This window comes from Protopterus annectens, chromosome 3.part0, assembly GCF_019279795.1.
Source record: "Protopterus annectens isolate FY-2018-M chromosome 3.part0, PAN1.0, whole genome shotgun sequence".
Classification (NCBI taxonomy): Eukaryota; Metazoa; Chordata; order Ceratodontiformes; family Protopteridae; genus Protopterus; species Protopterus annectens.
The window spans coordinates 1,554,392,843-1,554,413,451 of NC_056731.1; the positions used below are offsets into that span (position 1 = coordinate 1,554,392,843).

Below are 20,609 nucleotides of genomic sequence, written 5' to 3' on the forward strand. Positions count from 1 at the left end.
TTTCCTCCACTCACATTTATCATCTCTCTGGGAATGCTCATGTTCCCATCCTGCATAACATCCCCAGCTACTACCTTACCTTTCCCAGTCTACAATCACATCCCCTGTGGGAACACACACATTGTAAATAACCTCTTAAGTTAATATCTTCTGCATATACCTACTAACTATTGCCTTCATTTAACATTCCTTAATAAAAAAAAAAAAAAAAAAAATTTTTGTAAATTGATATGAATTGTCACTATGCTTCACATTCCAGCTGTATTAACATTTTCACATGCTTATATGTACTCTTCTATTCACTTTTACAAACTATTACACTATTGTATTGTATTTTTTTACTTTATTTTTACCTGATATTATGCTATTGTATTGCATTTTTTACTTTTTACTTTATTTTATATTTTTACCTGATATTGTATCTATGGAGCTTTTCTCCCCAGGACTCCATTGAAAATGGGTTCACTCGGCCCAATGGACCATCCTGGCAAACAAACTTCAAATAAATAAATAAATAACTGCAGAATGCTAAGCAGAAAATGAGGGATTACCTCTATAATATGCACCAGTTTAGAAAGACTGCTGTTAAGCAACTGTTTTTTGATAATAATTCTAGAGCACAAAACTTTTAGCACGATGACTCAGGCAACAGAAAGTGGAAAGGGTTTTCACCAAGCTTAGGGAGCATGTAACAAGGAAGATAACAAGAGATTGTGTGGAAGTATTAGAAATATTTTGGAAATTTTATGAAAGTTTGTATAATGCAGAGAAATATGGAAATCAAGAAAAGATACAAATGGAAATGTTTATGGAAGAATTAAATATGTGAAGGTTAGAGGTAGATGAGGCTCGATTACTAATAGTTAGGATAGAAAGTGATGAGATAAAATGGCTGTGTATAACCAATCTACAGGAAAGTTCCCAGGAATATATAGTATTCTTTTGAAAGTTTGGAAGCTAGGAGGGAAACAACTGATATAAAGATCTGCAAGGGTTTGTTTAACAGTATTTTAAGAGGAGGACAAGTACCAGCATCCTGGAAGAAAGTGATGGTAACAGTAATACCTAAATAGCATAAAGATCCATTGGATCCAGCTCATACCTCCCAACCATACCGAATTACTCAGTTTTGTATGAGTTTTGGGGTCAAATAATGGGGTGCCATGATTCCCTAGTGGCACCTCTCCATTTTCAATTTCCCCAGCTTCTTCTTTAAAATTTTATTTTTTCCACGTTTTGAACTGACATCATCACATGCGCAATGATGTCAGCTCCGTCAGCCTGTCAGAATTGAGCTCAACTTGCGTGCACATTTCCGGTGTTGTTTGAACATGAATGAGTGGGAAGGAAACAACTGCTGCTTCTTTCTGCATGGATGGATCTGCTGCAAGCAGGAAGAACAGTACACCTTCTCTTCTGCTGCTTCATGGGAAAGAATGGACTGCTCTAAGTTTCTGCCTGGATCTACTTTGGCTTTCACTTCGTGGTGGAGCTGCTTATTTCAGGTAGGAACTGGTGTGTGTGTGTGTGTGTGTGTGTGTGTGTGTGTGTGTGTGTGTGTGTGTGTGTGTGTGTGTGTGTGTGTGTGTGTGTAGGTCTATGCTTGGGGTCCAAGCCAGTGGACAAAAATGTGATCCAGAATATTTATTAAACTAATGGATTCCTTTTTACTATTTTGAATGAGGTCAGACCAGTTGAATAACTCAGAGAGCTAGAGAGCTTGGCACTGGAGTGCATACAGCGCTTTTCGAAATTTTCTTCAGGGAAGTTTCCAAATAAGTGTATCCTAATGTGGAAGAAAGAATCTAACTTGAGTCCTAAAAACCATCAGATCTTACTGAAAAGTGTGTATGACACAAGATGTGTGTGTTGTGGCTGGGAGCGTGTTGTGCATGTGGAAGCATGGTGGTTAGGGGTATAAGTGGTGTGGGTTGTTAAAAAGTCTAAGGATCTCTGGTATAATCTTCAAAAGCTTATGTACACCTGTGCTAATAGTACTTTTTACATCTGTGTATGCAAGTGCGTAATGCAGCTCAAAACAGGTAAGCCATTAGAGCATCCGTTATGGCTAAATGGTAAGGTATGGATGCAAATCCAAGTGTGTTTACACATCAAATTGATTTAAATGCTGATGACTGCAATGAAGGTGATAAACAAATTATATATTTAGGTCTGGCAGTACATGATGAGATGCTGTGAAAAGCTGAACGGAGAGGCACAGAATATACGCAGCAGCAGAATGTCAGTGTAAAGATAAATACAGGTCATGTACCAATGACACAAACAACAAATGGAGGACAACAAATAATTGTGTTACATTGAGATAAACCAGCTTTGGAGCATGGAGCTGCAAAGGTGGAGATCTGAAAGGTGGGATGACAAAATGATAAATGATGAGACACTATATACAGGTACTTGGTCTTCTTTTAGAAAAGGAAGGAAGTTAAGGTGCAAATTCAGAATGTAGTCAGTATGGAAAAGTACAGATTTATAGGATCAAAGGATCATAAGAACTGCAAGGCAAGTAACGCTGAAGACCATGGGCATTTTTCCAATAACCACCCTTCAAGATGCACACTCCATTTCCATTAGGGAAAAAAAACATGTCAGGTCAAGGATGAACAAGTGACTACCCATCCATTCATCAAGGTGAGTCTTGAAGGTAGCAAGGATGTCACTTTGTTTAATATGCTGGAGCAGTTTGTTTTGAAGATGCGGCAACCACTGAGTAATAAAATCTATCCCTCCATCATGTTTTATTTATATGTTGGTGGAGGTTGATATCCTTTGTTTGGGTGTTTGTGTAGCCTTTCATTCTGTAAAAGTATAAGAACTTCATTAGGGTGGGGTCCTTGAGGGCCTGGAATGTCAGGCTTGATTCTCCATACAGAAGTGTGTAAGAGAAAGAGCACAGGGATAGAAAGTCTAGTCTGTCTTTATAGCTAAGAGTTTAAGGCCAATAACATTTTTCATCAAGAATCTTTCAAGCCTTTCTAGCTACATGATATGTCAGGCCATTTACCTGCTTTAAGCGGCACTGCACTCAATAGTTGGTCTAATTAGGGAACAGTACAGATGGAAAATAATATATTTTGACCCATATGAGATACCTGGAAATCACTTGTGCTAGACAGAATGATTAACTATAACTGCAGCTTGGATGTCAAAGGTGACCAGCCACCAAGATCCCTCACTATCGTATCTATGTGGAGTTGAGTACTGGCTGTGCTGTAAAATGTAAACAACAGGTACTTCCCAAAGAAGACAATGCTACACGTTCTTTGCATTTATTTTATGACCTTTTTCTGTACACTATTGTTTTTAATGACTAGTTCTTGCTGAAAGGACTTTGTATGAATGGGGGAATGGAGAATGATACCCAGCTTGTAGTCATCAGTGAATCTGGCTAGCTATTAGTTAGGGTTTTCTGTTTGAATGTTAAAAAAGTATATAGCAAAAAGAAAGAATCCCATTACTGATTCCTGAGATACTCCATTAGTTACTTTCGTACTTTCTCAATTAGCACCTGCCTCCTCAGTTTGGTTAAGTTCTATCCTTTGGAGAGTTTGAAATCCATTTTACCATATAAGGTTCTACCTTTAGCTTGTTTACAATAACAGAATGGGGTATGGAATAAAAGGCCTTGACCAGATTCATATATGGTGTGTGGACTGAGGGTCACTGGTCAGTGCCTCTGTAACCTTCTCAAAGTAATTTACCAGATTAATTAGACATCATCTACCCTTGGAAAAATTAAACTGAGGTGGGTCCAATTGTATGAGATTTTTAATATTGTGTATGTGATACAATTCATGGTCTTGCAAATTAGGCTAGTTAGACTGATAGGCTTGTGATTCTAGGAGTCTATGGTAGGGCCCCTTTGTGTAGTCAATACTACACCTGTTTTCTAAACCTGAGGGACATACCCTGGTGAATCTTATTTACAGATGTGTTTTAACAGATTACATTTTAGAATGGTATTGTTTGGGTGATAGTGGACGAGTATGTGTTCATTGTCAATGCTAAAAGGGATTCTCCATTAAATATTTGCACCGTTCACAGATGGAGTCATTTGTGCTGAGAAAGAGATTATCTGTGAGAATAAGACAGTTGCAAAACTGCTTAAGTGTAAAAAGTATTAAGAGGCTGGGAACATATGTACAGCATATGGGTTGAACTTATATGCTGCACTAAAACAGCCCAAAGGTAATCTTTATCCACCACTGGCCAGATGCATTTTCTTTGGATGTGGTGTGGGTTTCAATGCTGTTTCAATGAATGTGAGTTTCAAGGGCAGAGAAGTTTTAATGCCAAGTCTATTTTCATTGTGAGACAGTATTGCTTTGTTTAATTAGCAGATGTCTATTAATGTTGTGCATTGTGTTATAAAATGTAAAAATAAAATACAAATCGTAGAAGTAAAGCAGTATGCACACATTAGTGTTTATGGTAAATGGGGCGAGATAGTCAGGTAATGGGACATTGGAATGGCTGCATGGAGACTCTGGTGTCATACTTTGGTTGTCTGTTCTTCTGTTTGCATTTGAAAGTTGGTACCCCACAATTCCATTGGAGTGGGCGTGGTTACCTAATTATCTATGCAAATTTTATGTTAATCAGCGTGCAGATTTGTACCTATTTTTCATGGGCCTTGTCCAGATTTTTGATGTTTCCAGGTTGAGAGGTCCATTTTAATAATAAACCATGATTGTAAAGTGTTTATGTCTAGAATGTCTAAAAGAATGGAAAAGTGATACCAAAATTGATAGATATGGGTCAGTGCGGTATTGTGGAGGGGAAGCAGACATTTGACAATATTAACAAAACATTGATGATCCAGAGGGAAGCAGAATGTAAGAAAATACCACTGTTATTTGTAGGTGTTGATGCAGAGAAAGCATTTGACAGAGTAGACTGGAACTTCATGAGCAAGGCAATGGAAGCATTTGCTTTCCCTAATACAATTATAAGGTTGATTAGGAGTATATATATATATATATATATATATATATATATATATATATATATATATATATAATGGATCAGAGGCGAAAATTTAAGTGGGAGGGGTCCTCTCTGATAACGTATGCTCGAGTAGAGTAACCAGGCAAGGTTGTCTGCTTTCCCCTTTGTTGTTTCCATTATATTTAGAACCACTCGCAAAAAAAAAAAAAATAAGGGATTCAGAAATTCAGGGATATAATTGGTATGGTAGCCAGGAAAAGCTGTCTCTATTTGCAGATGATATTACTTTATACATGACAAAACCAGAAAGGGACATTACAGTGTTGTGGAATATTTTAACACAGTTTCAAATCTCAGGATACAAAATTAATGAAGCTAAAACAAAGGCAATAACTGTAAATGATGTACCCTCACACAAATTGGTCCAACACTATCCATATTTATGGGGACATGATAAAATGAAGTATTTAAGAGTATGGATTAGAAATTACTCTGTTGTGGCAGTTAAGGATATGTGGGAAGAGACTAAACAGAAGAAAATACAAAAACTGAGAAACTGGAAACTTTGTTATACAGATAACGATACTAAGATACAAACAATTAAAATGTTTTTAGTCCCTTTATTGTTATACGTGGGTCAGGAATATTTCTATCAACCAGATGAGAAGCTGTGGATAGCAATTAAAAAACAGGATTTTGTCTGGGAAGGGAAGACAGCAAGGGTCAAGTGGTATAGGCTGATTCTTCCAGTAGAAAAAGGCAGGCTAGGATTACCCAATTTGACTGTGTACTTTAGAGCAACACAGTTAAGGCTCTTATACATAGCACACACAGGGAAGCTCAAGAAATAAGTAGATATTGGGCTTTGGGATGCAGACTCTTAAGGAGAACAACAACATCATACAGAGTATTATATTCATAAAATAGCAGGGAGTATTTTAAGAACTAAACCAGCACAAGAATGGAGAAAAGAGATTTTGTCGATAGGGATGACTGTGGTCAGGGATACAGATAATAGGCAAGAGGGAGCTGGAATTTATTGGAAAAAACTGGCAAAGGAACCAAGGTATTGGGAGCAGATAACTAGAAAGGGAAAGATAATAGAATGGGAAGAGGCCAAGAATTTATTTGGACTGCAGGTTAGAGATTGCCTTCCTTATCAAGGATTAATATCAGAGTATAGGCAAAGAGAAAGAAATAGGGGGCTCTTAAAAGAAAGACAAATATTAGTAGAGTTTTTAATAGAATCTAGAACAGAAGCTGCCATTAAAAAGGAATAATTAGTAGAGCATATAAATATTGCATGATAATTTATGAGAATCAACCAGAGGAGCTTAGAAGAGATTGGGAAGAAAGACTGGATAAGGAATTCACAAAGAGACAATGGGGGGGATATATGTGTATCTCTAAATATGCAACAAAGTCTATAAGATTTAGGATCTTTGCCTGGAAGTGTTTACATAGGTATTTGTATACCCCAAGTAGGCTCAGGTGGTAGCAAATGTTGGAGGTGTGAGGGGCAGGAAAGGGGTGGCTAGGAACATATTTTTGCGAGTGTAGTGAGCTGGCAGACTTTAGGGATTCCCTGTGGATTGCTGTGTTGGAGATGTTGGGTGAATGGACTGGATTGACTAGGGAGATGATTTTTTATGAGCTATGATACAGAATAGGAATTGCCTAGACATAGTAAAGGCTTGCTGAGTCTAATTATGGTGGCTTCCAAAAAAGCAATTACTAGAAAATGGAAATCAAAGTCTAGACCAACTTTATTAGAAGTAGTGAATATAGTAACAGAGATAATTGGGATCTTTAGAAAAGGGAAGGAGCAAACTACATAGGACAAAATGGGAATTATAGGAACAATATATGCAAGAAGGAATGAGGTTTACGAGGCAGGATTTGAAAGAGCCATATGATTCTTAACTGACAATGACTGGATAGATTATACGTGATGTCTAATGCTTGCAACTACAGTTGTTTCAATGTTGTCTGTGATGTATAATGTTTGCAAGTAAAGTGGTGTCAATGTTGTTTGTTTTTCATTTATATAAATGTAAGATTGCCTATGTCATACGTGATAATTTAAGAAAGATGTTTATTGGGAAAAAAGATAATGAAGGTCAACATTCCTCCAATCAGCAAGAGGATGAAGGTCTGCCTTACCAACATGCAATGGAATGATAAAGATCTATCTTACCTCTGTGCAGTGAAATAACAAAGGCATTTGGTACATAGGGCAAACCAAAAGGATGGTTAGAATTCATATTCTAGAGCATTTAAAAGATATTAGAAACCATAGTGAAATTAGCCCTGTGGCCCAGCATTTTCTTGATAAACATGGTGGTTGCCCAAATAGTTTGAGATTTTGTGTATTGGGTAAACCATTTTTCATCGGAGGGGGGGGGGGATTATTCCTATAAATTACTTGAATTGGAGACCAAAATGATTTTAAAATTTAAAACTCTGAAGCCCCATGGACTTAACTTGGAATTGGATATTTAATTATGTTATAATTCATTTTGACCAATGTATTATGCATGTTATTTGTCATTTCATATGTGGTTTATTCGATGTATTGTTCTTCTTCTTTCTAATTCATTGTAAAAATGTCACTTTAAATTTGTGATTATATCAGTGATTGATTGATTATTTGATGTTAGGTGTTTGTGTTAATTGCTATTAAATTTGTATGTATATACATGAAAAAATATACATTTATTGTGATCCACTGAAGGCGAAAGGCCGAGGTACCAGATCGTTTAAAATTAAAAGCAACTGGTAAAGTGCGTGGATTTTGTGTTTGGATTTATTTTCTCTGTGCTGGTGTTTTTGGAAATAACAAAGGTCTGTCTCGCTTCTTGTGCAATGAGATGACAAAAGTCTATCTCACCTTTTTGCAGTGAGATGATGAAGGTCTTGCAGTGGAATGTAGACATGCACATCACCTTAAGTAAAACTCACATCCTAGGGACCAAGAATTATTTGATCTTGACCAAGAATTATCTGATCTGCAGCAAAACCCATCTCCAGTTGGCTTGATTCAGCACAGCAAAGATAAACTAATAAAGGCTTTGCCCTCTTCTGTGGTGGGAACAAGAGAGCAATCAGCAGAGGTAGTACAGGCTTCAAAGCCTTCAGTGGAAGCTGCTGGAATAGGTAATATTCTGTTCAGTTCTTGACGCTTTTACTATGGGAGACTTAATCACGAACTCCTGGATCAAGATTCATCCCTCACACATCCTTGAAAACTTCCCATTACATGGAAAGTAACAGAACAGCTCGAATCAAGTGTTTTTTCTAGGAAGGTACACAACAAGCCAATGATTTCTGTGATTTAGCTAATCAAGGGCACAAGATAAAGCCCTTTTTCATACAGCTAGTTTTCCATGGACTAGTATCAGCCTCTTAGGAAGAGAAGTGTTAGCCACAAGCACTGCCTCACAGATCCATTCCTAAATCTGCTGAAACCCATCCAACCAACCTGCTTCATACCAGAAGAACAGAGAAGAGATGTAATCATTCCCTACATAAGGATGGCTGTACTAGTGAATCCAGTAAGCATAGAACTATAAGCCTTACTTCGCTTGTCTGCAAAAAAATGTAATGGATCTTTACAGACCTAATATACAAAGATACCATAAAACCCTAGACCACAATCAGTTTATGGCTGTGAAGGGTGGATAGTGCCCAAAAAACTTGGTGGACTTCTTTGAAAAAGTCACTGAAGCTGTGGATAAGGGCAATTGCACCTCTGTTCATAAACTGTACTTTGATCTGGCCAATTCAATCCACTACCAGGCATGACTTACTAAGCCAACAAAATGCTAACCCATATGTTACCTAATGCATAGCAAACTGGCTGTCAGCAAAAACCCATTGAATTAAAATTGGGGGCAATCTCTCCACCAAATGGCTCTTTATCAATAGTGTCCATAGGGTTCCATTCTGAGGCTGCTCCTATTGGATATCTATTTCTCTGATGTCCAAGCAGATAGCAATGGTCTCTGGCAAAGTATGCAAATTGTAATGTAAACCTGGATCAATCATAAATTCCTGTAGATGATTCCTGTATTACTCAAGAGGATCTATCTCACACAAACAGAAAGAAGGCTAAATCTTAAACAGGATAATATGATCATCTTTGGAATACACAAGCAATCCAGCATCTGCCACATAGATAGTTCATTGCTAGGTATCCTTGTCAACAATGAACTTTTATTTAATCACATTGTTCTAGAAATCTTTCTACCTTGCCCAGATGAATACCATGGGTATATATAATCTAGATTCAGGGATGTTACCATCCCACTCTAATCCTCTTTTATTAGGGCTATAACTGAATTTGATGACCCGTTTGTCAGGTAATGACCAAACATATGGTCCAGTTTGAAAGATCTCAGTGTTTCTTCACTAAGAAAATCAAAGGCCTAAGCTCTATAGCAGATGCAGAAAGCCTCAAAGCTCCCCTCTCTTTCAGTATTATACAGACTATGATGGGGGTGATCCCTGCCTACCATGCAAGGTCTGTAATGTTCTTGTACTGTGAGACCTCCACATTCTGAAAACATGAAAAACCATTAATACTTGTACGAGCAACCTAAACCTCCACTACAAAATATACAGAACTTGCTGGAAGGCTAGTCTCTTCATCCAGATAATTTCTCTCCTGTAGAATAGACAATATTATATTATGAGGCAAAGCAGTGCCCTATCCATCTTCAAATGCAACCAAAATGAAGTGATGTGAAATCATAAATATGGCCCCAGGTGGATCCCTACAAGCCTTATGGAAAAGGCCAACATGCTGTGGATATTCCTTGGCTAGGTCTCAAAGATCTACTCTGATCAAATGCCTAGTAATAATCTATGATCCAGTGAACACCTCCCTGTATCTGACCAGACCTGACATTCCAGCAGAAGAAGCTTACATCAAGGATGAAAAAGAGGAGGAGTGAGCACATACTGATTATAATACATAATGAGTGGTCAGACATTATAAATCCCTTGCCAATGCACAAAAAAGAGTTTGACAATAACTCAGATAAAATATGAAATAATATTTATTACAGGTAGAAAATCTGCCAATATTAAATGAATTTCAGTAGAATTACAAATGGAAACTTCTCTTACACGTATATTCTGCTAGATTTACCTGGTGGTGTGAACATTTGCTCTAGATGACTGTCACTGTGGATGTGACGCCCTGACCCCATGTGAAAAAATTGGAAAAAGGCATTGTGAATGGATGGATGGATGAATGAATGGATATATATTTTGCTAGACCAGTTATACAGCATAATGCAATATCCGGTTCATTTTTTAAACAAACATAGAATGTCTATACAGAACATATATATATTTCACAAACAGGATAGTGGAAGTAAAATGTACATTAAAAGATTACACTTAAAACACAGTCTTTGTTCTTAGTTTGTTAAATATTCCTTGAGGATGAGCTGTGCTGTATCTTTAATCATTATCTGACACCTTTTTATTTAAATTATTCCTTATATATTTTACTTTAGCTTGTACTCAGCAAATACTAGATTATGCTTGTGAAACTGGAATTTAGGTCTAACAGTAAAACTGATGCAGCTGGTGCTTGAAATGATTTTTGATTGAGAAATAAACTATATGAATAAAGAACATAACCATGGGACATAACAAAGTCTGTAGGCTGCCTTACAGCAGATGAGCAACATAACACCATTGCAGTGCCTCCCACCACTCATACTGACTGACATTCTTGACACACACATCAATGTGGGTATAGAGGCATTCGTTCTGGCAAAAACAAAAAAAAAAACGAGTGATCATTTCAACACAACCCACAGAAACACACTGCAGCCCAACAAATAGGCAGCTCTGCAAACTTAAGATGTCACCTCCAACTGGATTTGTTCTGCACTTTGATAAACTGTTTACATCTAACATGCACAGCTTTAGTTAAATTAATATGCAATAAGTGCAATGATATTTATTTATATGCTAGAATTCAGCAGACACAACTCGGATATTATGCATAAATAAAAGTATTCATAAGCACCCATTACATAAAATAAAATAACACCAAAGCATTGTAACACAGATTCTCACTGACTCACATAAAGCAGGCAATGTAAAATGTAAAAAAGTATACCACACCTTCTAAGTGTATCACCAATGTCCTGAAAAAAAACACAAAAACAGAATAGTTTAGATTACAGACAAGAGACACATGACACCTGCAGCAAAAATGACTGTTAGAATATTAAGGGTTTAGTGGACAATACTGAAACCGTACGACAATGAAAATAATGAAGACTTACTCACCATACCACCTGTTCTGTCACTCACTCTAATGCTGTGAGTAAACTACTGGTATTTCCTCTTCTGCAGTCCCCAGTTTAGCTACCTTTTTTCTTCAATCCCCCCATATATGGAGGCACATACTTCCAGATGGCAGATGTTGCAATATCACACATGTCAAGTCCCTGCACACACCCTTTTACTCCATGAGTTTATATAAATAAATAAATAAAGAAGTCAATAAATAAATAAATTCACAATGTGTAGCACCACTTACATTCACAAAGCAAAACAATCAGCACACAGTAACATATAAAAACATATCTGCCTAACCTACAGAGAGTCTCCCCAAACACAAGGATTCAGATGAAAGTAGCAATTACAAAGTGTGGAGGAATTCCAGAGAGTTCAATTAATATGGAGACCATATTTGTTGAATCTGATACTGGGAATCATCCACAGTGGCTGAGTTACTGGGAAGACTTCCAGTTAGTACCATACTACCTCCTAGGAGGCATGGACCAAACAGCTGAATCCTGTAATATTGAAATGCCAAAAGATGCCCTGCTCCTGGAATCACAGTACAAGAAAGAATTGATGATAAAGGTGTGAAGTGATGACCAAATAGTCATGGCACAAATGTCTACAGTGGAGACAATTTTGTGACAAGCACAGGAAGCAGACACCCAGCTAATAGTGTCCTTTGATGGCAGTATTTTTAATGAGCATTTTAGCTATCTGATGGGAAAACTGAGTCTGTTAGAAATCCAGTCAGAATGGAGTTTATTAGCAAGCTTCTTCTACCCAGGAGTGAAGGAGATGAATAATCATTCTACTTTCTTGACTGCATGTAATCTCTGGAACAGATGGTTTAATTCCTGGGTACAAAATGCTATTTCTGTCTAGATTCTTTGCATGTAAAGAAAGCAAACAAAATAATGGACTGGTTCAAAGACAATTCTGGCACCAATGCTTGGAGAAATGAGGGCTAGTCCAAAGTGTCACCTAATCCTTGTGAAAGGCCAAACAGTTTCCTAGAAATAGAACCCTAGTGCTCTGAGATTCCATAAGCAGGTGATGGCCATCAAGAAAAGCATTTTCCAAAATGACAATCATCTTCTAAGACATGACCTTTAGAGTCAATGAATCCGTAGGCACGAACAGCGAACATGCAATCCTTCCAGTTATGAAATCCCAGTCCCAAGTAGGAGATGGCTATTCAAACAAGAGCAAAGACGCAAAACTCCTATAAGAAACTGCTTGATCATCTGATACTGGGCCAGAATCAAGACCTCAACAATTCATAATGAGAAAAAGTACATTGGGCTTTAACATGACTGTAAAATAACTAAAATGCAAACCATGCCAGGGTCAGCAATAGGTCACAACAGCCTAAAGGAAAAACAAATGAGGAGGAATAGGGCATCTCCATGCCAAGATGGAGAAGTTCTTAAACATTTACTTACAGGCTTCTTATCAAGTACCACCTCCTCTAAAATACCTGCCAGGAGGTCAGATGGAAGCAAAATAGATAATTCCCTGCTGTTTTGCAGATTAAAACTCCATTGGGTGGGAGGGGGGATACTTCTTAGTGTTGCACCAGGAACATTTCCTCTACTTCTATGGGCCTGCAAACCTGAACTCACATCCTTCTTAGGAAGCAGGGAGAAAATAATAAGCTTTTCTCTTTGTTGTTTGATCATGTGCGGAGTGAGATGGAAGTCTTGGAAGTTATATAGGCATCTTCCTTGCTGCAAGCTGTAGAATATGTCCACCATCAACCCCTCTACCCTGCTGAGCTGTACATTCTCCATAGAGGTGAAAAGGTCAATTTGTAGGGTGTCTTCTCTGGAAATCCTGACCAGGCAACAATCCTATGTACTGAATTCCAAAGACAAAGTGGAAGACAGGAGAGTCCACTAACACACTAACCTCCCCAGGAACATGAACACCTGAAGTGTGATGCCTTTGTTACGGCCTCTGTCAGACATTCATTTCTCTACATAAATGCTGCAGAAGTAAAGGAAAGCTCTCCACTTCACCAGTGAAAAATCCATAATCAGAACGTGTAAGACATTCTGCCACAAGGAGGAAACACCTACAATAAGGCTGATTCAGACTGTTCCCCACTCCGAAGTCTGGTGAGAGGGCTCTGCCATCAGAAGAATACATATGAGATTGTAATGACTGCAGCTATTGACACCTCACAGTTCAATGTATCAACCACATCCTCACATTTGCAAACAGGACAATGAAATTGCTGCCCACCCAAACTGAACTACAGGTACTGTTTGTGAGGGTACCAGTGCAGGATGTGTCAAAAGGTGTCCATCATGGGCAGTGATACCATCAAGATGACTCTCTGTGATAGAGATATGGTTCTTGGAAACTCAAAATACCCAATGTACTTATTTAAGTAATTGAGATCCAGGTTGGGACAGTGTTTATTCTGCCTCCATGTATCTAATAGTAGACTGGAGTAAAATGTTGACTCATTCCAAAGGCAGGGCAGTCTATGATGCTCTTTTGAGATGTACAGTATTTTCAAAGAATTCTGCAGGGACAGCTTAGTTTTTGAGCATAGTCTTTTCTGGGGTTAGGGCCTATGAGCTCTAAGACATGCTCACAGATGACTTTTAGAGGATTGGAGGTCCTCTAAAGTGTTCTTTACCATACAGCATTGATTACAATTCATTAAAACGATTTTCATACATGAAATGGTTTGTATAATACAAATGTTTCCATTGATACAAAGCATAAAACAAATGCATTTAGTAAGAAAAATTCTTTTAGCTTTCTGTATGACTTCTAAACAGACCTAGGATTCCCTTTAAAATGCACATTAGAACTTGTGATGTAGGAGTAATCAGTTTTACTGATACTGACACCTATGCCCTAGCCTCAGTTGTAAAAGTAAAAACTCACTGGAGTGGAACTATATATGAGGCTAACAAGACTACATATATCATTATTTTCTAATAATAAATTTAAGATCAACAACTGTCATATTAATTTAGCTAATAAACTTACAGCCTGTGTATTTTTTCAGTATGTAATATCCTTCTCAACACAATCTAGATGCATTGAAGGTGTATTAAAATATTAGAACCTTATATTTAAATAGATGTATCTCTAAAAATGGATGTCTTTAGTACTTTCTCCTTTACTGCAAGAAAGGCTGATTCATACAACTAAATAATATTAAAAAAAACACCAAGAAAAATCTTAACTAATTGTTTTAATTGTATCAATACAAAACATTCTGTCCTTGATTGAACTATAAAATAAATTTGAAATGAGCAACAAGGAGTGGCTGAAATCATAAAAATACAAGGAACTTTCTGGTACAGAAATCATGAAATATAATTATCAGAAAAGAACATTTAGTTATTGGGTTAGTTAATGTGTCAATTTGAACTTTTTTGTTAATTGCTTTATCTATATTTACTAATCTATGTAAGCTTTTGGAGAGATACCATAACCATGCAATTTAATTTTTCAAGTGTTATTTCTTTTGTATGTATCAAGATATACTGATAATCTTTAGTTAGCTTTTTGATCTCTTCTAAATTATTTCTTTTTTGTTGAGGAAGTTTTGCATTACATAATTTTTCTTGAATTTTTAACAGTTAATTTACCCCATTCATTCATTTTGTTACAATATTTTCCTTGGACCTATGTGGTGTGGAATGTCACAACTCTAGCAGCCCACACACATCTTGCATTCCAGAGCATTTTCTGAAAAGCTTAAAAAGCATACGATAAACAAATTTAAATAGTTCATGAACATCAAAAGCTTTGAAACGGTACAAATAGCAGTGATCAGTAAGAGGTATTCTTTACAGTGATAGTCAGTACATTCATAGTATTTTCATAACTATTATAATGCAGGCAAACCCCAAATTATACTTTTTGCTAAACTTTCACATACAAATTGTCATAATTTGAAATCTATATAACCTAGACGTATATTGTTAGACACATGACAACAAGAAATTCATCTATGAGTGCACGTTTATTGAGATATATTAAAACGTATGGTCAATTGTATAATTAGCAAAATAAATAACACTAAATATCTATCAAGATATGCAACTTGTAATGTAAATATCAAAGACAGATCACTTCAATAACATCTAAGGTTTCACCAGATGTCATGCAACACTTTATATGTATTTGGTTTTGAAGTATTACCTACTATGCAAATATTTATTTATTTATTTTTATTTATTTGCAGTTTGTTTTCCAGGATAGTCCATTGGGCTACAAGGAGCCCATTTTCAATGGAGTCCTGGGGAGAAAAGCTCCAGAGAAATACAAATACATTGTACAAAAAGAGCACAAATCAATAATATACATTTGAATTAAATGTTAAATACATATTTTGTATAGTACAAACCCATATTGCACAATTCAAATAGATGTTACATAATACAGAAATAAAAAAAGATTTTCATTAGGAAAATTAAATTAGGTTAATTCAGTACGCAGCAGTTTTTTTTATTTTTTTAGGGAATTACAATGAGGTAATTTTTTAGTCATTGGTCGAATATGTCCCAAGGGATGTAAAACTTTAGGAGGTAGTGACAGGCAACAAAGTTTGGAAAGTTAGGAAGAAAGTGTGGTAAAATTAGGTTGGATGAGAGCAAGAGCATTTCCATTGTGAAGTAAGGTGCGAGTGCAGTGAGGTTTTAAACAAGGACAGACTGCTGGTGGTGCAGATAGAAGAAGGGAGAGAGTTCCAGAGGCATGCAAGAGAGAAGGACATCAATTGATTCCCAGCAGGATGTGTTAGATTATGCAATTTAATTAGGATTTGGAAATTGGATCTCAGGAATCTATCTGGTTTATACATTTCAAAGGTATTTGCTAGGGAGTGGCAGACAGACGGGTTATGAATGAGTTTGTGTGCTTGGATGAGCTGGGTATATGTGAGGAAGTTTGGTAATTCTGGACAACTTAGTTGGTGAAGGGAATTACAGTGGTGAGAAGAGGCTCTATGACCGGCCGCAAATTTTGATATTTTGTTATAACAAGATATTGTTTAATTTCATAATTACTAACAAACAACTAGTAATATTTCAGATATAGTGTAATATAAATGGGCAATGACAATGCATTTTCTTGTCTCTCACTAAAACATATCACACCTTACCCCTCAATAACACGTAGGGCTCTCAGATATGAAAATAAGAACATAGATATGAAAATATGAATAACACGTGAGAAGCAATGATTACTTCCTCTACTGTCAGACTTCCCAGATTAACAATCTTAGTGTCATTTGTTTAATAACTCCTTGCATTTTCTAATACTGCCTGTTATTAGCTGGTATGTCACTTAAAGAAGCCAGACGCCAAAAAAGATCTGGACGCCATATGGATGTAAACTGGAAGTATACAGAAAAGGCATTACAGGCTTAAATGAATTAAAGAATTCCATAAAATTACCTTGTCGACTAGATTATTATCATTAAAAGATAAACATTTGGCTCCCTTTAGAAATCTCACCACTCAACAAGCCAAGTGCAGGAAAGGCCCCCAGAAAAAAAAAGCAAAACCCCAAAGAAGAATAAATCTTGAAAACTTCTCTTCTCCTTAAGACTTCTTTTTGTAGGAGGCAAGCCTCCCAACACCTCCAAAATGTCTGAATACCAACTCTGAGAAAAGGGAATACTCTAAGAAATGGCATCTTGGACTTGTTATATACAAGTCAATCTTTCAGCCATTCAGTCTCCATATTTTGGGACTCACTTTAGCAGCTCTGGATTTCAAGTGGTTACCTAAAATCGTTGAATTTGCTCATTTAAATAAGTATAACATCTTTGAGTTTAGTCATATATATGCTGATACTCTATAAACGAGATTACATTTTCTGGGATGCATCACTGGATTTATATTTAAAGCACTGCCACCAGTCAATGGACAAATAAAAGTATGAAATGCATCCACTTTATTTTTATTTATTTATTTATTTAATGACATTTGTTGACCAGGAATGTCCACTGGGTCAGGACCCATTTTCAGTGGAGACATGGGGGGAAAAGCTCCAATTACAGATCAAATTTTGTACCGCAGGATAATATTTACAATAATAAAACAGTATTCAAAAATGTTTTACACAATTTTGTAATAATCAGTAATACACAGAGTACAAAGTTTTATACAATCTGGTTAGGCATTAGTAGTACACATATAATATTTTTGATGGCATTCATTGTATGAAGGGAAAAACACAGTAGATACAATTATAATAAACAGATTATTTATGCACTTCAGTACATGTGAAGTTTAGGATTTAGCCTAAATAATGATGCTAAAGACAAGACAGTGAATGACACACCTTATTTGATGTACAGAAGTCAATGAAGTTCAGAGAATATGACACTGAAAAGAGTTATACTAGGCAGCAAGCACTTACCCTTTGTTTAAGTTATAGTTTATAGTTCTGGGAACAAGGACAGATTTGGTTGTTAAGGAAGTGGCTTTTTAAGGTGAATTTGAAGGTTTTTATGGAATGAAGTTGTGTAATAGAGGTGAGTAGGGCATTCCATAAATTTGCTATGGAGTTATCTATTTTTCATTAGTGTGCCATACACATATGAGTAATGTGTGATGTAAAGAGAACTAATTTCAGCTATAACTATTAGATCTTTTAATTTGTTAGTTATTATATAGTTCTGAGAACTTTGACAGATATTATCTGTAATTTTTTTATTTATGCTGTGATGGCCATGCCCTGGCCCAGCATTCAAGGACCCTCAATCCTTACCACTAACACCAGGGAGGGTGTCTCATATAACAGGAAAGGATAACAAATACACACAGTAAAGCACATGTTCCCTTGAGTACACACAGAGATCACAGTCAGTCTGGGGCTGGTTGCTCCCTAGCTCCCCAGGTCCCCAATAAGACTCCCCACTGGCACAGCTATAGGGTCCAGATCTCAGCCTAGCTGGCAAGCTAACTTCCAGTACCATCTGTTCCACCAGTGCTTCGTGTCCCTGCCCAGGTAGCTGACACACCACACACACTTTGAGATAAGTATTTATACAACTTCACAGACACTCCTGGGAAAGGCTGACACAGATTCTCCAGCTGTGCCCCTTTACCCAGACTATACGGTAGTAATTACTGCCACCATCAGCTAATACTCATCAGCTACCCAAAGGACCTTAAAAGGGTGTCCAATTATTACTGTGCAATATTATTATCCAATTGGTAAGTGTGAATAATCAGTCTAAGGCTTATTAGAGTGGCCTTGTACAATAAACTCTATAAATATGCAGTGTACTCTAGAGCTTAACTTAACTCTACACAAACCAGCCACAGGTAAAAGGTTTTTAAAATATTTAATAATAAATAATTAAAAACACAAGACAATACTACTACACCGCAGTGCTATCCAAGAGTTCAGAGATCACACAGAAACTTAAAACAATACAGTAGGAAAGTTCTGACATAACAGAAAAACACTTGAGTCTAATCTTTATAGTCCTAGCTATTTCTACAAGAAAACATACTTCTAAAGTAACTTACTTTCATAAAGCAAGGCAGTGCTGAGTTAGATAGTCAGATCAAAATTCTTGCAGTCTGTCTCTCAGCAATAGTTTCAAATCACTAACATTTCTGCTGGGCCCTCCAAGATTACATCATTTTTACACTTAGGTTTTCCCAGTATGCACATTACATCATTTTGACACTTAGTCTGGAGTTCCTAGGCCCACAGGCTATATTATTTAACAATCTAACACCTACTCAGGAAACTACAACAATAAAAGATATTTCACGTGTACACTCTAGTAATTATTCCTTAAGTTAAAACAACAGAAATAATGTGATAGCCCAGACCAAATGACTCCGAGCTCTACAGATCAAAGAACATACAAAACATAATTTCAGTTTCAAAGAACATTTGAAATGCTTGGCTTAGTTTTCCTTTCAGCAGATGGAAATGTTGCTACAATCTTGAAGTTCACATTTTACAGTGTTTTCTTTCATTTAAAAAACAAGCCTGTATTCTACATTTATTTTTACAAATTATAGAATTATGTATCCAATTCTATTTGACTAGGCTGGCAGCCTTCACCCCTTCTCTACCAGTCTACACATCTCTTCCCCACGGAGAACTCAAGTTAGTTTTTCAAGTGACCCTTGATAAATGCCACTTGAGAGGGTTAGGTCTATCTGAGGGTACCTCACCCCATTCCCTGTCTTGAGAACCCATCTGCATTGGCATTGCTAACTCCACTGCAGTGCTACACTGACATATCATATGCTTGCAATCTCAGGCTCCATCTTAGCAACTTGGCATTTTGCTGGCTGGCTCTGTTTAACCATGTTAGGGGATTGTGATCTGTCATAACAGTGAATTTTCTTCCATACAGATAAGGCTGAAGTTTCTGCAGTGCCCACACTATGGCTATACATTCCTTTTCTATAGCTGCACAGCATTCCTCCCTGGGTTGGAGCCTATGACTGAGATAAACCACTGGGTGTTTTGCTCCCTCTGAGAAATCTGGCTAAGTACAGCCCTCACCCCATAGTTCAAAGCATCCACCTGCACAATAAATTCTTTGCTGTAATCTGGACTGGCTATCACTGGGGGTCCTCCCAAAGCTTCCTTAAGCTTCTGGAATACCTGCTCACATGCTGGGGTCCACACTACCTTATCCGGCCTCTTCTTCCTTGTCAGGTCTGTGAGGGGAGCAGCTATGGTACTATAACTACGGACAAACATTCTGTAGTACCCTGCTGTCCCTAAGAATGCCCTCACCTTCTTTTTAGTCATAGATGCAAGCCATGCCTGAATGGCTTCCACTTTGGCAGGTTCTGGCCTTATCTTACCACTCCCCACTCTATGTCCTAGGTAGGAGACCTCTGCCATACCCACTTGACATTTGCTCGACTTAATGGTCAACCTTGCCCTCTGTAGTCTGCCCAGCACCTCCCTGCCATGCTGAAGGTGCTCTGGCCAGGAATGGCTGTAGATGGCAATATCATCTATGTAAACAAGGGCAAACCTTCCTGCTCCTGCTAGGATATTATCCACCAGCCTCTGGAAAGTCGCTTTGGCATTCTTCATCCCAAAGGGCATCTTTGTGAACTCGTACAAGCCAAAAGGACTCACAAAGGTTGACTTCTCTCTAGCACTGGGAGTCAAGGGCACCTGCCAGTAACCCTTGGTAAGATCAATGGTTGTAAGATACTTAGTTCCACCCAGCTGCTCTAGGGCCTCATCTGTCCAAGGCATGGGGTAAGCATCTGACTCTGTGTGACTATTTAATTTCCTGTAGTCCACATAGAACCTGGTGCTGCCTTCCTTCTTTGGCACCAGCACCAGTGGGGAGGCCCGAG

At 37.3% G+C, this 20,609-nt stretch overlaps 1 protein-coding gene across 1 annotated transcript in view; it reads right to left on the bottom strand.

Moving 5' to 3' along the window:
- The window catches only part of LOC122797117 (E3 ubiquitin-protein ligase TRIM39-like), a 164,150-nt gene that overhangs the window by 31,368 nt on the left and 112,173 nt on the right, over window positions 1-20,609 (bottom strand). The window contains exon 4 of the mRNA XM_044065913.1: window positions 11,110-11,132. Within this exon, the coding sequence (XP_043921848.1) occupies window positions 11,110-11,132 (23 nt within the window). The remainder of the gene's footprint in view (window positions 1-11,109; window positions 11,133-20,609) is intronic.